The sequence below is a fragment of the Drosophila ficusphila genome, unplaced genomic scaffold, assembly GCF_018152265.1.
Source record: "Drosophila ficusphila isolate 14025-0441.05 unplaced genomic scaffold, ASM1815226v1 contig_197, whole genome shotgun sequence".
Lineage (NCBI taxonomy): Eukaryota > Metazoa > Arthropoda > Insecta > Diptera > Drosophilidae > Drosophila > Drosophila ficusphila.
This window is the reverse complement of record NW_025064091.1, coordinates 7877623-7894952: the sequence shown is the minus strand read 5'-3', so window position 1 is coordinate 7894952 and position 17330 is coordinate 7877623. Positions and strand designations below refer to the sequence as shown.

The window sequence follows — 17330 nt, the reverse complement described above, 5'->3', positions numbered from 1 at the left end:
CCAACCGAACAAATGATTTTGCATACACAAACAGACCTGAATATGCATGTCACTGCACTGCAAAAAAAACTGGAATTAATTCCCTTACTATTTTAATAAAAAATAAAACATTTATGTAACTCCATACTTACCTTTGCATTTGAATCGTTTTTATAGTTTAAAGGGTATACATGCTGAACTATTAAATGTTGTCTACTGTTTGCCAACTTTCAGCAAAATTCAGCAACTAATTTATTGTTGAATTGTTGAAAACCTCAGTGGTGAAACTTTCTCAAAGCAGAAATTATTTAATTTAAATTTAATTATGAAGTTTTAGTTTACTTGTTGGTTGCCAACGAATAGTTTACAACATTAATTAGCTTTGCAATACAAAAATGTGATATATACAATATATCTACAGCTACAGGGAAAGGTTTCTCCAGTTTGATTGAATTAAATTTGGATCGTGTTTTTTTTTTTGCTGTGTATATATGCATCGATTTATCCGATAAGTGTTGAAGTGCGTAGGTGGAGGAGGTTTGGGCGGCATTGGGAGATGGGAGGTGCTATGTATGGTACATGGGAAACTGGGAAACTGGGGAAACTCAGAACTGAGAACTGGGAGCTGCGAGTGAAGCCACGGCACTTCACTCCGCCATCGAGAATCCACAAGCCGATGCGGTAGACTGACAAACCGACTTGGCTGTCAATAATCCGATAAAATGCGAACAAAAAACACGCTCACGGCGAACGCTCGATTCTCTGTGGTTCCCTTATAAAAAAAAGTATATATATATATATGTGTGTACAGAGGTAAAAGTGGAGATGTGGAGCGATGTGGGGAGTGTGCCACAAGCATTAGGTGTGGAGATCCCCCTGCTCAGTGTGTTTTTTCTTCCAACTTAGGCATCTCATCCTCAGGTAATTGCATCAAAAGAGCCCCATAATTCAACTTGTTCATTTATTTTCACTTTTTTTTTATGCTGCTGACACTTAGCTATTGGCATTAGGGCGCGACTCAACCGCCGGAAGAAGGTTAAGGCCAATTGGATTGGCTAGAATATGGGGATATGAGGGCGCGCAATCGCTTCTTAATTGGCCGATTCTGGGGGCGGTTTGACAGTCACTGGTTGGTTGGGTATGGATATGTTCTGGCTGTGTCTGCGGATTCTGATTGTGGGTGCAGCCCAGTGGGTTTTGGCCACCCACGCGAATACTTAACCTGCCCCAGACGCAGACACACCCACACCCATACACACACACACCACACACACACACATTCAGATCCACATCCATTATGTGTTCGTCGCATTAATAATTCATATTTCATTAGGGGAACAGCATCAATGAACCCATGACTTCCTCCGGGAGGGAGGCAGGGGGGCGGTGGCAGGGCATATCGAATGGCAGCTGGGGGCGGTGGAATGGGGGCGTCACCTGGTTAGCTTTACTTTAATGGAATTTGATTGATTTGCATATATGCGAAACGAAGCCTGTCAGCGCCGCTAAATGATGACAGTTTACACTTTTTATTTGTTTTTCGTTTCGCTTGCGCCGCGTCAATTGAAAGTGCCAGCAACGAGGTTGGCCAATAGTTGGCCAATCCTTTGGGGTAATCTATATGGTATTCCTCCTGAAAGGATACTCTGTATTGCAAAATGCAACCAAACCACACAGCTTCTGTAGAGAACTTTTTCGCACTGGTTTTTCCGTAAAACCTTCATAAAATGAGCCAACAATTATGATATCCCAACGGGAAAGGTATTTTCTTTCATTTTTCTAGCATACCAGATTTTTCGAATTTAAAAAAATTATTTTTTTTCGACATTTTCGTTTTTTCCCACTTTTCTTTTGGAAAAACTTGCATAAAATGGTTAAAAATCAAGTTATCTTAACGGGAAATGAAATATATCTTACGAAAATTGGAAAAAATTAAAAATAATAATTAAAAATATTTTTCAACTTTTCAAAACCTGGTATGAGACTTTTTTAAGCAGCTAGAAAAACGAACGAAAATGCCTTTCCCATTGCAGTAATATGATTTTTAGCCATTTTATGCAGGCTTTTAAAACTTTAGCGCCTTTAAAACTGTAGCGCCTTAGTTAGAACATTGGCGAGTGGCTTTTGAATAACCTTGCCTCTTCTGTTCCTGTTCCCGTTCCTGTTGCCCGTCGGATAGCTGCAGCAAACGAAGAGCGGCACGACGACGAGTCAGCGGCAGGACCTGAGCTTCCTGAACGAGTCGACGCCGATCTACGTGACGTCCTTCACGAGCAACCAGATCACCTGCAGCAGCTCCACGATGACGACGGCCACCGCCGGCGGGCCGATCAGTGCCCCCTCCCTGGCGCCCACGACGGCCACCACCACGGTGCCGACGGCGGCCTCTCACACCACCACCGTGGTGGCGCAGATCGAGCACGGGGCATCGGCGCTGGTGAGTGCCGCAGTGGCGGCGGCAACGGCGGCCGATCGCAATGCCAACAGCACCACCTCGGCGGCCCTGAAGCAAACGGCCAACTGCCTGGGCAGCAACAGTGTGGCAGCAACAGCAACAGCAACAACAACATCAACCGCCGGCAGTTCGACGAGCAGTGCCACGGGGCACATCTACCAGACGAGCCAGGCGCAGCAGCAGCAGTTGCAGCAGCTGCAGCAGCAACTCGCAGCGGCGGCGGCGGCGGGAAAGCCGCTGCAGGCGAAGTCCCTGCTGGCCAGCAGCCTGCAGCACCTGGCCGAGGAGGTGGACAACGAGGATCTGGACGATGACGACGATGTGGATGGGGCGAACTACTGCGGCATCACCTACATCAGCTACAACAACAAGCACGCCCAGTTGCCGACGACGACGCTGCCTGCCACAACCGCCCTGCCAGCGGCAGCTGCCACATTGGCCACCACAGCGGCGATCCACCAGCAGCGGCAGCAGCAGCAGCAGCAGCAGCAGCATCAGCAGCAGCACCACCATCAACAGCAGCAGCAACACAGCCACCCACCTGCAACATCAGCAACATCTTCTTCGTCAGCGTCCAGCCAATTGAATCGTGTGGCAGTGCCAGCGCCACTGCAACTCGGAGGTCCTGTGAATCCCTGCTTCGTGGACGCCCAGACGTCCACATCGCCGCTGATGGTGGGCCACCAGGATGTGGTGGTGGCGCCACCGGCGGTGGTGGAGCGGCACGTTCATGGCACCACCACGCCGAAAACGGAGTACTCCACGGCCATCTCGAGCGGGCAATTGCAGCAGGCCTTCGCCGAACTGCAGCTGCACTCGAGCAACAATAATGCCACACAGCAGCAGCAGCATCTGCAGCAGCAGCAGCAGCAGCAACAGCAGCAACAGCAACATTTACTTTTAAGCAACAACAATAATAGCAATAATTCAATGGCAGCGGCAACAACGGCGTCCCTGATGAAGAATTGTGATCTACTGATATCGAACAATCTGTATCCACCGAGAAGAGAGGTAATGCGCTGGTGCCACATGGATTTAGCTTGCTTTCGATTCTTTTCTGATTTTTCCAAGAATTCTATATCACTTCTTTATATATTTTAATTACATTTTAAGGATTTTAGTCGTTGAGTTTAGCAAAGTGTTTATTTGGTTCTGGTTTGAATTTATGAGTGCATTAGATGATTGAGAATGCATTTGGTTTGCTTAACAGTTTCCAATGAGTTTATGTATTTTTAAATTTTATATTCTCATCTGATGTTCTATTTATTTATTTATTTACTTATTTATATTCCTTTAACCTTTTTAAGTGGCTAACTAAATCGTTTTTGTTTTGTCCACAGTTACTAGAAGACGTCATAGTCCATCAAGCCAGTGATGTCCATTCATACAACACGAGTGCAACAGCAGCAATCGCCAGCAGCAGCAGCAGCAGCAGATTACAGCAGCAACATCAGTTGCTGAGTGCCGCCTACGAGTTGCAGCAACAGCAACAGCAGCAGCAGCAATTGCAACTGCAACAGCAGCAGCAACAGAACAGCCCCACAAGTAGCATATCAATAGGAAGAACAGAACTTTTACTGGGCGATCAGAGTCTGCGACAGGATCCCAGAGGGTGAGTTTAAAACATGTTTTATATTTGCATTTAGATAATATTTATATAATACTCGTATTTAGAATAGAACGCTATAAACAGTTTTCGAGTAATTGCGTCCTTGCTAAATGATCATTGAGTCAAATTGAGAAGCCTAACCCGCAGGCGCCTTTTGGGCTCAGTGCTTCTCAAACAGCTATTTTTCGTTTGTTTGTCCGCTGATTTATTTGACCAACACCAACCAATATGCTGGTTGTTGGTGTGTGTGCTTTTGTATCTGTGTTTGCATTTTATGAAGCATTTATTACCGCTCCTCGGCACTCCGTGTTGTTCCTTTTGCCACTGCTACTTGCTACTGGTCGCAGCACCACGTTGGCCCTCCGGCTTGAATGGAATTTTTCGCGCTGCGGAAATACCCACCAACATGTGTGGCTTACACACACCCAAATGCACTGACACACACTGCGCTAGCTGAGTTTTTATGACTGCTTATTTATTTACTCGCTCGCTGCTCGCTGGGTTTTCCACCTGGCTGGATCGCAGTGGCAGGAGCAGCTCCGTCCTGCATCCGCATCCGCATTCGCATCCTTACATCCTTATTCGAACTCGTATCGCATCCGCATTCGCATCCGCATCCGCATCCGCATCCCTGTTCACGCTCCGCCTTTGGCCATCGCTGACATTTTTCACACATTTTTCCCAGAACTAGCACTCCGTCCCTCGCTTTTCGTCCTTGCCAAACGAACCTGTTGTGATTTTGCCTTCAGCGGGAAAACTATGCACATCAACAGCAGTTTGCAAGTAAATAGTATTTATAGTTATTTTTTCTATTTGTGGTAACTATTTTTCATCATTTTGTTCAAATATATGAGAGGAAAAAACTCCTTACAAAATAACAAAACATATACAAATTTAATTTCATAGTATTTAAAAGAAGAGTTTCACATTTTTGGCCAAGAGTGTAAATCAGTCAAGCCAGCATCCTCGTAAAGCTCCCCTCAACGCCCCATTTAAGCACGCGCGCTTTCATTTTATGCTCATTATTAATTAACGAGTTATTTTCCTCGCCCGGCGATGAATATTTATAAATTTTTAATCGATTTTTTCGTTTCTGGCTGCCAGAGCGCTGGCAGTTTGGCGGCGATTGCACAGTTTGGCGGCCATTGATGGGGGGGGGGGTGCTTTAGCAATTAGGCCGATGGGGTCGCCGTTTTGCAGGTCAGTTTGTGGTCAATCCACGATGATGACCCCTCCGGCTGACTCGCTCTCTTCGAATGGCCTCGGTGTCCTCTTTCGGCGTCCATTGTGTCTCCCCCTCTCCCCCTCCCCCTTTCCCACTACCGCCCCTTCGGAGGGTCCACAATTGAAAACCTGCTGACTAATCAGTTGCAGACAGTGACAGCCCACAAACGCTGCTGATGACCGACCATGATGATGATGGCCAGTGGCGTGCCCGAAAAGGGTCTGCCATTTGACCCCAGACATTATACATAAATTAGGCGATTTTTGGAGTACTTTATGCTGTTTTCTAAATAAGGACAGCCCTTACTTTTGACTTAATCCTAGGGTCTCCCAAAAAAAAGTTCTAAATTGAAATGATACTCACGTTAAACTTTTACAGATTTTAATAAAGAACTAACTAATGTTGTCTTAGCACACACATACACATTTGTATAACGAAAAACCCCCTTTGTGGCACGCCCCTGCTGACGACACTTGATATGGCGATGCATTGCACTTGATGTGCATTATCTACGAGTTGTAGTTGTGTGCTGTGCATTTGTGCTGCCTGCCAAACTGTCACACTGATGCACGTAGTACTCCGCCCCCCTCTGGAGCCCCTCAAATCGGATCCGTGTGCCCCTCCAAATCCCCTGGTGAATCCACTCGTCTTGACATCGACATCGACATCGGCTGACAACAATCAATGCTCGATGACATTTCTCTTTCTTGGCTTTTTGTCTGGTCGAATGGGAAAGTCAAGTGTACGAGTAGTCGGGATTTTCTGATAATAATAAAGATTCGCTTTCGGTTTGCAATGATTATTTACATTTTGTGTTCATTAAAGAGTTATTCCTTAGAGGAATATGCTTTTTATTTAAATTACAATATATGTATAAGTGGTTAATATAAATGAGTATCGAAGTAGTGTTACCTAAAAAGCAACGCTGCTAAAACTGTATGAGCCAGACGTCTGGAGAATTCCGCTCGATTCTTCTTTGGCATGCGAGCCATGTTTCGGATCTGCAGTTTCTCGTTTGGACTTGGAGACCTCAGACCTCAGACCCCAGACTTGGGATCGCGGAATCGCGGAATCGGGGTTTGGTTTATAAATTCTGGGCACGCGCATGCGCAGCATTTTTTCAGCCGAACGTTTGTTGTTCTTTTCGAGCTCGAGTTCGAGTTCGCTATGCCTCCACTGCGGCTTCGTTGAGGTAGGACTTGACTTTGGGAATTAGAGAAAATATAAAAACAGAGAGGGGATTCGTTTCAGAATAGGGGAAACGGTTAACGGGGAAGGGGAAGGGAAAGGGGAAAGGGGGAAAAGGAGCCATCAAGCTGGTCACTTTCCCATGGGAGCCGAGGAAAATCAATTAAAGGTGCCGCCATTAACTAATCTCTATCTCTGTCTCTGTCTACGGACATCTCCCTTGCTCAGATGGCTAGCCAAAAATGTAATTAAATCATTAATTTCCTGTCGTTATGAGGCGGCAGCCTTGGCAACAACAAAAATAATGGCCTACATGCAGCAACAACAGCAGCAGAATGCCCTCGAAATACAGTAGAGTTTTTATAAATCAAATGTGTTGAGCCCTTGAAAATATATTAAAAGGGTTTTCTCCTAAAAAATCTTAACAATCTCAAAGACATCAGAACATAAAGTTGAAAACAATAATAGTTACATATGCATCTTTAAGTTTTTGAACTTGAAGTTCGTTTACTGAGGTTCAACTGTAGTGTTAGAACGAGAGCAAAATAGTTCAAGAATAAGAGCCAAGAGCCCGAAGGACTTGCGAGTTATTTGTAGAGTAACAAACTAAAAGTAAAGCGCATAAAAAAGTTGGAAAAATATATACTGGGAAATATAAAATCATATTTGTGTTGCCATGTGTGGCATACAAGCGCACACGCTTGTAACTTGAGATAAATCCGTTATAATAACTCTGGGCATCTGTGATGGGGATACATACACACATACATACATTAGACGATACAAACGTATATAGAAATGTGGATGCACACACGCACACACACTCGGCTTAAGTGTGTTGATTGTATCTTTGTATCTTGGAGGATGCTTGTTGCTGTATCTTTGTATCAGTATCTTTGGAGCTTCTCTTTTGCTTTACCCCTCCTTACTTTTCTCTCTCTCTCCCTCTCTTTTCGACAGGTAAGCCAAGCAATCAACGTTTTGTTTGCCTCTTGTTTTTGTTTTGCTTTTGTTCGCCGAGTGTTTGTGTGTGAGATTGTCTCTTCTCTATCTTACCTGTTACCTGTTGGCCCTTCTCTCTCTCTCCACCCCATTCGCTGCTCATCCTCTTCCTCCTTCACTTCGTTCGTCATTAGCCTGTGCCTTTTCGTGGGATCGCCAGGCAGCGAAAGAGCAACGAAAACAAACGAAAATTAAGCCAAAAGGGGAGTCTACGGTTATATTCAAAAGTTGGGGCATATATTTTTTTTTGAAAATTCACCCAATAAACAATAATGTGGGATTCTTAAAAATATATAGTGTATATGTACATATGCCACAACTAAGTTGTACAAAAACTAAATCGAAAAAATATTATACTACACAAACTTCAGTAATCTCTTTAGGTTAAATAACCACTAATACTGCGCCTAAAAGGATGCTCTAAAAATACCGTCATAATTAACTTGCCAAATAGAGGACACATTTCATACAACTGATCTTATTATCTGAGATCATTCAAGATGACAATCTGCAATCGATAATCTTTCCTTTTTTCCCGTGTAGTCTTAATTGGCCCAGTCACTTTTAATTGCTGACCCAGTAGCAAGTGGCAAGTGCCTCTCGAACGGAAATTAAATAATTACGCTTAACGGCAAAAGGAAATTAAGCGGACTGTGTCTGTGGTAATCAATGTGGTCAGCAATCGACCCGGCTGAATGAGGTTGCTTCAAAATTAGTTCAAATCAATCTTTAAACATCAGGATAATACAAAATACAAATTATTCAGATATTAATAGGGTTATAATAACCACAAAATCAGACCAACTTTAGAGTAAGGCAGTGAGTTGCATAATAACTTGGTGGTATTATTATTTGTATTTTGAGCTCTGAAGGTAGACGGTAAATAGTAGATAGTTTCCTACCTGTTATCTTCCCCAAAATGGATTTTCCCTCTCTTCCTCTTTTCTCTCTTTGCGTCTTTCTCTTTTGGAGATCCCTGATTCATGCTCGATGGTAATATGTTCTCACCTGAGGCTCCAGCTTCGATTTCGATTTACATCCCAATCTTGGGGCAAGGCTCTCGATTCTCCAGAGAAAACAAGAGAATCCGGCATACATACAAATACTTCTCCGTTGAGTCACGTACCCACACACGCAGACACACACACCTGCACACACCTTTTGTTCTTTTATGTGGCACAATATGCTTAACAATTTAAACGGATGTGTGTGCAGCGAAGTACGAGTACAAGTACGGGATATTTTCGTACCTTTTGTACCTGTTCCATAGCTAATTCTCCTCTTCTTTGGCTGGGCTTACTTACAAGAATCGAAAAGGGGAAGCAAAAGTGCTGAACGAATTTTGCGAGGGAGTGCCGACTAAATGATCTTTTCCCGACAATCCCTTTATTCCATGAACGCCGGCATGCGGAATTCCAGAGGTTTCGGATTTCGGATCCATCCACATTCCAGAGATCTTTTCGTATATGAAATAATTTTGTAAAAGATTTATTTTCTAAAGGAAGCCATATCTTTAAATCAGAAGCTGTGGTAAATATTTTAGAAATATTATTATATTGATATTGATATTATTCAAGGTGTAAGATATATAAACCATAAGACAAGGTTCATGATATGTAAGATAAACTTCGTGGTGATCCTGTATTTTCCGTGATGTAGGGTATTCCCGTATTCGCAGTTGGCCTGATTCGCGGCTCTTCGGATTTGCTATTTCTATTCCTGTGCGCCTCCTTCGCCTGTTTGCACACTTGAATATTTTGCTATTGTTTGCTCCCCTCTCAGTTATGCAAACACACACTAGCACACGGTTGAGCACACACCCACATGCATATGTGTGCAGGGTATTAGCTCTTACACTCACAAACATATCCTGGGGCGATTGAGCGCGCTGCACTTGCGCTGCTTGAAAATTAAAAAAACGGACGACAGGTAGACTCTCTCACCTCTCTCCCCCCCACACATGCACACACACACACACGCAGAGTCACGCTCTCTGGCTCTCTCTCTGTTTTTTCAAGCAGCGCTGCCAGCTATTTTCTGCTTTATTTTCAGCTCGGCTTTCAGGTTTTTTCATTCTATGCCTGACTTTGTTCGTATCGCGAGGTAAAAACGCGTGTGTGCCACCAATAAACTGCAGCAAAAGCAACAACAACAAAAATAAATAACTAACAACAAATTCTGAGTGCGAGGCAACAGTGTTTTTAAACGAGAACATGCAACTGCAATTTGCAGTTAGCTTAGCTGCACGATCGATTTGCAACAACAACCAGAGTACTGCGGTTCTAACTCATTAAGTTGCAATTAAAAGCGAGAAGAAGAAGAAGCAGCAGCAGCAAAACAAACGGTTAGCCGATGTTGCCAGATCGTTTAGTAATTTTTTTTAATATTTTTTTTCCTGTCTATACAAAGTGAAAGAAAAGTGGTTAAATAAACTATTTGTGTGCGTGTGTGAGTTTTGGACATGCAACATGCAACTTGGTCAGTTATAAATTGTTGTTGTTGTTGCTAGTTGCTAGTTGCAGCCACCTTTCGAAAGTGTTAAAAGAAATGAAAGAAGCAGACAAAGTCCAGTAGTGAGAGGGATACAGTAGATATCGGTTAAAACACTTCAGTGTAACCCTTAAAAGAAATGATTTAACATAAATGGTCCTGGTATATATCATAAATACATTTTACTTATTTGTCACATCTTTGGTTATTTCGTTATAATTTCCGAACTAATTAAAATCTGAGTATAAAAGGGTAACAACCAAAATCTACTGCAAACAGATTCTGTTTTTCGTGCTTAACTTTTGTTGTTGCCATGGCGCAGGCGCACCACCTTTTCATGTTTTTTTCCAAGTTTTAATTAAACCCAATTTTTTTTTTTGTGTTCCGTGCGTGTGAAGGCAGTGGAAATGTGTAAATCAAAAGGATAAACCAACAAAAAGGCAAAGTTAAGAAAACCAGAAAAAGTTTTAAAAGAAAGTGGAAGAGAGAGAGGGAAATACAAAAAAAGAGAGAGGCAGAGATCGAACGGATTACTATAGATATGCGCATCCTAAAGCAATGGTGAGTGTTTTCATTGTTTTCCCCATTGTTGAGAAGGGGAAAACCTCTCAAACCTTCCCTCCCCCGAAAAAAAACCCTTTTCCTCCCACACATTCAGGTATACGTATATTACCAGACATCCGTCGTTTTTGTTGTTCTTGACAATCAAAATAACTTTCCATTGTTATAAGGTGAAAATTTAAAATGGGAATACACGGAAAATTTTTGACATCGCTTTTGATCAGTTCAATTTTATTTGTTCTTGTAAACAAAAGTTGAAAATTTTAAATAGTTGAGTATTTTCTTGAACACTTTTAAAATGCATACGAAAAGCATTAGATAAATTATTGCTCAATATTATTTTTGTGTGCAAAACGGAGGCTCAAGTATTATCTGGATACATTTGTCGGTATGCACGATTCGTTCGTTGGGCTGTAGCTGTATCTCATAGATACATTTAGTATGCAAAACACGAGGGGCGCAACCAAATATTTCGTGATCTACGCCGCCGCAACTGAAGTGCAGTCATACATAATTCACCTCGCTTAAAGCTCGCATTCCGATAGTTCCGATATTATAATGCCATAATTATGTAATCGCTTTCGTTTGTGCGAGCGAAAAGCAATTTTCTGGACGAATCTGCGCGGCAAATAGTTTCTCACCTCGTCTGCGGCCAGAAACGGTGAAGGGATTCCGATATTGAGGCAGTCCGCAAAACCCCCCCTTCATTCCCCTCCGTTTTCGCCTCGATTTTCCCCCTCATCTTTCCTGGGAAACTCTAGTGGAAAAGTACGTGAAAGTCTTGGCATGCCAAGGTGGTTTCCAGATTGGAATGGGCCAGAACAGAATGTTGACCAGAAACCACAACGAAAATGCGCAAAATGGTAGAACAATAATTTGAGCAATAATTTACCAGGTAAATTGCAACTGAAGGCGGGCGAGAGATGAGATGAGTTGGATGGAATTGAAAATGGAAATGAAAATGGCAATGGCAATGGCAATGGACAATGGATAATGAGACAAGGCAAAGGAAATAAATTGACTTGTGAAAGGAAATGTTAATTCGGCACAGATATTCCAAAACAGAGAACAATGCCTTCAAATTCAAATCAAAATACTTCTTTTAATTTCCTGCAAATCCTTTGCTAATTTGTTGTTTAGTCTGATTTGCTGATCTTATAAGATTGTAAACAATAGCTGAGGAAGAAAACAATGCAAGGATTAAGTTATTTTGAAGGACAATACACCAATTATAGGCATACGACTCAAGATTAAGGAACCCATTTTGATTGAATTCTGCGAGACAAATGAAATTTCGGAAATCACTCGAATCAATCTAAAGTGCCTATGGATTTGCGGGGAACAAAACAATTTCGATTGACGTCAGGCTCTCAAATCCAGGCTGAATTTTAAGCCCACCCACGAATTTCACCTGGGTGCAATCAGGACTTTCCCTTTCCCATTCCCCTCCCCCTTTTCCCACCTCGTTCTAAATGCACGCAATCAGGACTCTCACCTCTTTTCCCTTTCGGAATTTCTCGGGCTTCTCCAACGGGGAGAGTGGAAGGGGGAGAGGGGGAAGCCCCTGAGGAAATAAGGACGATGGCAGGGATTTCAATGCACAAGTGCAGCCCACAATCAATTAAGTTTCATTTCAATTTGCCAAATGGCGAAACGAGTTCGACTGAACTTTAATTGAACGCCCACATTAGCCACGCCTCTCGCCCCGGAAAATTGAAAATGAAATTTCTGCCGGGTGGTTGGTTGGGTGCTCAAAAAAAAAAGGCTGTAGGGTATAGCATACCCGATGTACCATATATACATATATATATATTCTTACATATAGATTGCATTCACCCTTTTTTGGGGGCGAATGAGCTTTTCACCTTTGACTACCTTTGTGTTTAGGTTTTAATTAATTCTTAGGAAATTCTCCAAACCTGACCACACTATTTGCTTATGAATTTCACTTGAGCACACTTCCAGGAAAACTTTTTCGAAGGCTTCCGCGGTGAAGGGGGAAAATTGGAGTGGCGAATCGAGTGTGCAATTGAGCGGCATCAATGATGCGATTGCGATTGCGATTTCGATTGCAAATTTCCCAAGAGCTCACTTCGCACAGCGAGAAACAAGTCAAAAATGTAATCTTTAAATTATGGTATCAAATTGTAACGCTAGCAACCATGGAATGTACATGGTATACTTTTTATTTTGAAAATAAGTAGTGATGAAATATTTCCGATATTGTTTTGATTCAACCAAATGAACAGACGTTTTTTTTCTCAGTACAACTATTGGTTATGGCATTACTTTGGCTTTCGGTTTGCTCGGCAATTAAACCAGCTCCAATTGCTATTGCCACTTCCATTTCCACTTGCATTTCCACCACTTGCAGTCCCCATGTGGCTGCCTTGGCAATGAATAATGCAAATGGAATGCCGGATTCGGATTCGGATTCGGCTTCAGATGAACAGTTTCCCGCCTTTAAGCCCCTTTGCTCTTGGTTTTCCTCTCGCTTCTCGCTTCTCGCTTCTGCTTCTGCTTACCCAACACTTTTCCTGCAGCGCTCCTCCAACCGCAATCCATTACGATCCCTCGGCCTGAGTTTCCAGTTTGGAGTTCTGAGTCCCCAGATGCGAATTAATATATTGGGCTCTCTGCAACTGACCAGAGTCACACCCACAAACTCTTGTTCGAATCGAGGAGGTGGAGTTCTAGTGGTTCTAATGGCTCTACCTGCTGGAATAGAAAATCAGATTGCGGTGTGTTCGAGGCAACCGAGTGACTCATCATGGCTGCCACTTCCACTTCCACTTCCGCTGCAAATAAGCCTCTTCCGGTTCCGCCCCTTCTGCAGTTGACCGCTCTGGATTCCCCATTCCCGTTTACCGATTCCCATTCCGATTCCGATTCTCGATCCCCTATATAATTTCGTTCTCGAACTGCACCTGTTTTTAGCCACTTGTTGCACTCCCTCGAGCATGAACCCTCCCGAAATCGTTGGCTTTATCGAGATTGAAGGGGGTGTTCCCCCGCCTCCTGTTGCCATTGCATTTGCGGTCTAAAAAGGTAGCATCAAATAGGTCCGAAGTGGTTCAAAACCTAAAGTAGATTAAGTACGATATACTATATATACAATCATATATTAATCAATCACATTATATACTTGTATATATCTATATATACAATACACAAATGTAAAATTCACTTATTGAAATCATAAATTACTACGTATGCTTTCTATCAAGGAATATTCCTGAGCACTCTCTGTCATATATCATATATACATATATGATATAATAAATTTTGAGTGCTATTTGAGTGTCCACAATTGTGGATTTGACCCCTGTGCAACTTTGTCTCGTGCTCGCTTGCTGGCCGTAAACAATTAACATGTCGCATGTTGCTGTCGTGCAGCAGCGGCAACAAGAGCAACAGCAACAGCAGCAATGTGTGTCGCTCTTCTGGTCAGTTGCTACCAGCTACCCTCACACCACTGAAATGACAACACACACACACACAGATGGCAGATTACGCACACAGAGACAGAGAGACACACAGATGGACAGCTGGAAATGCAAAATACATTTAATGGTTTCCCCATGTGTTGTTTGCGTTTATCTGTCTCCTTTCATCGCTGCCACGCCGCCCCGCCCCGCCCCGCCCCCTTTTCCGACCGCCTTCCATCCTGGCTAATTGCCATCCTTAACCTGCAGCGAAATGCACTGGCAGAAAAAAAGGGTATTTAAATCTTTAGGCAAAGGAAGTTGGCAATTAAGATGAGTGGTTTTATTTATTGCTTAACAACAAAGATTCTTTTCCTTTATTTGTTTCAAAATAAATACAAACTTTTAAATTTCCCTGTTCATTTAAATACATTTTAAAGAATTTTCCTATTCATTCAAATACATTTTCAACAAGCATTTTAAAGTTAATGATATGCAAATTAAATGTTTGTTTAGGGGCACTATTGATGTAGATATTCGTATACATTTATGCCAAAATCAATTTATTTCTACGAGCAAAACTATAAATTGTAGTTTAAATGCTGCAAAATTAAACAATGAATGATTAATCAATGCAAAATGAGGAAAAACAAACGATGAATAAGAATAATAACAAACATTGTAGATTAGAAGAGCATGCCACAAAAAAAAAAAAAGAAAACAGAATTAAGCTGCCCTCTGAAAAACATTTAATTTCCATAAATATTTGTGTACATATTTATTGGGCATTTTAGACATAGAAAATAAATAATACGACGTAGGACTGCGGATTATGTGTGTCGTTCGTTGAATGTTTGGAATATTTTTGTGATTGACAAATAAAAACATGGCTGGGCCGCAAAATGCCATTGCGTTTTGTCATCGATGCATGAATCGTTGCGGACTTGCATTGCCCACTTTGACAGCCCGTCAGTTCCATTCATCGCCAGCAACCACCACCCACCACCCACCAACCCAGCACCCAGAACCATCCAAAACCCCCTCCCCCTTTGCTCGTATCCCCCATTTCGTTGCCCCCTTGGGTTATTGATGATCCCACCAGAGGGGAATGGGCGATATTTGCGGCCATCTCACATTGTTCTGCTTGTTATGACACAGATACACAGATACAGATGCACAGATACGGATACAGAAAGAGATACCGATTCATGGTTACACAGATACCTATGCAGAATGGCAGAATGGCATTGGGAATTGGGACTGGATGGGGATTGGGAGTGGGATTGGGATTGGGAACACCGATGCGGTCATTAGATGGAGCACGTCAGGTTGACAATCAGATGCACGACAGATAGCTGTCGGCTATGCGAGTCGAGTGCTAATTGCTGGCAAAACAAGGATGCGGCTGACAGCAAGCCGATTGATATGCCACTCGGAATCGCTGTTATGATATCTACATTCATATATTCCTTGTAATTGAATTGATTCCTACTTTAAAGGTAACTAGATTAGAACGGAATGAAAGATGATTAAATAAACTTCCAACCAAATCGTTTCTTCTATAAAGTCAATCAATTTTTTCCTATAATAATCTCCCACTCCGTGATTTTGACTTATATAATTACTTACCTTTTTTGCTCGACTCAATGCAGGTTTGCTTTCCAGAAAAAGCTTTGAAAGAAACGTCTGATTAAAACACGAAATAGCTGCAGAAGGTGGAAAAGTCCGCCGCCCTGTTTTTCTCTTTTGCCTTGCTAATCGAACATCTGCGGGAGACAGGGAAACTTAGGGGGGAAAATCTGAAAAGAGGTCGACAGATTGATGTGGGGCCATGAAACCATGGGACGCAGAGTGGGCCAACTGACCGACCGACCGACCAGCTGTTGCAGTTCCCTCCGTTTTCTGTTGCTGCCACTCCACTCCACTCCACTCACTACTACTACTACAACTACTGGTGTTGCTGCTGGTGTTGCAGTTGCAACAGCAATGGTTGTTGCTAATATCGCCCGCTCTTTTGCCTCTGCGTTTGGCCTTGGTCTGTTCTGTTCTTGATGTCAGAGCCAAAGGCATTTTAATTCGTTTATGGTGCGCTTTTTTCCGCGCCTTTCCTCCGCTTTCCCACCGCTTTCCCCTCCATCAGTCCATCAGTCTTTTCAGCTCGTCCGTTCGACTCATTTGCACTGCCCGTTAACTTGACTCCAATCCACCTCCGGCCCCCCAATCCCCCCTTTGTTTCCCCTCCCCCTTTTAGCCCCCTTTTGTGATGCTCCATCTGGCTCCATCTCTTCACCCATTTGCTGGTCGTCTGCTGTTACGCAAATTGAATTGTCTCGCCCGTTGTCTCGTGTTGAATTCACATTCCCCCACTCCCCATTCCCCACTCCCTATTCTCCATTCCCTATTCTCAATCCCCATTCTCCATCGCCTTCTCCATCTCCATCTCCATCTCCATCTTATCCCCCCTTTTCTTGGGCGTAAGGGGGAGCCATCTTGGCCATCTTGTCGTCGCTGCATTCCCCAGAAATCGGTTTTTAATGCCTTGCAACACGGCCATTGGCATTGTATGATTGTATGGCAGCGCATCTCTTGGGATCAGAACTGAATTCCGCTAGAAAAATGAGTGCGAAACGAGCAGGAAGTTGAGATCGAAAAGAAAAAGAGAAGAAGTATTAATTATACCCTGATGTTGCGCCATTCTATCAAAGTAAGTTTTTTATCCCAACAAAAGAGAGGCAGAACGAAACATTTCCTTTTAAAAGTATTATAATTTTGAGGTTGTTAATATAGTTTTCTTACTTTTCAAATGATTGTAAGGCTCATTTACCTTACAGTTCTGGTCTTGTGTTTATAAACTATCTTTTAGCTCCAACTATAGATAGTCAGTTATGTGTACTTTTCAATCCGAAAATCCCCTTAGTGACATTTTTACTCTGTACTTCGCACTGTGGATGGGTCACGTACTGCAGCTTCCGTTTGCCAGGAGCCAAAGGACCAAGGATCGGCTTGGATGGATATGAATAGTGGAGATGGGGATGAGGATGAGGATGAGGATGAGGATGAGGATGAGGATGAGGATGCAACTGCACTCCGATGTCGTTGCCAGGCTGCGGCTGAAATTGCTTTTGTCGCATCAGCGCCTGTAGATGGGCGATAAAGCGATTGGGGGCGGGAATTGGGAATTGGGGAAATGGGAAATGGGAGGCGGCGGCCAAGGGAGCACTTGCATACTTCTGGGCTGGTCCGGCATAAAATCCACTTTGAGCTTTTTGCAATTAGCCAGCCGACTTGGCCTGGCCCACCGGCAAAAAGGCAGCCAACAAACCAACCAACCAACCAACTAGGTAGGCAGCCATCACCTCCAGTGGCAGTCGCCTAAGCCCATAATCCGAAAGGCGA

The 17330-nt window shown here is 43.1% G+C and overlaps 1 protein-coding gene across 1 annotated transcript in view; it reads left to right on the top strand.

Moving 5' to 3' along the window:
* The window catches only part of LOC108097950, a 64586-nt gene that overhangs the window by 27611 nt on the left and 19645 nt on the right, over nt 1-17330 (top strand). Inside the window, 2 exon segments of the mRNA XM_017200545.2 lie at nt 2159-3445; nt 3775-4046. Coding sequence (XP_017056034.2) covers nt 2159-3445; nt 3775-4046 — 1559 coding nt within the window.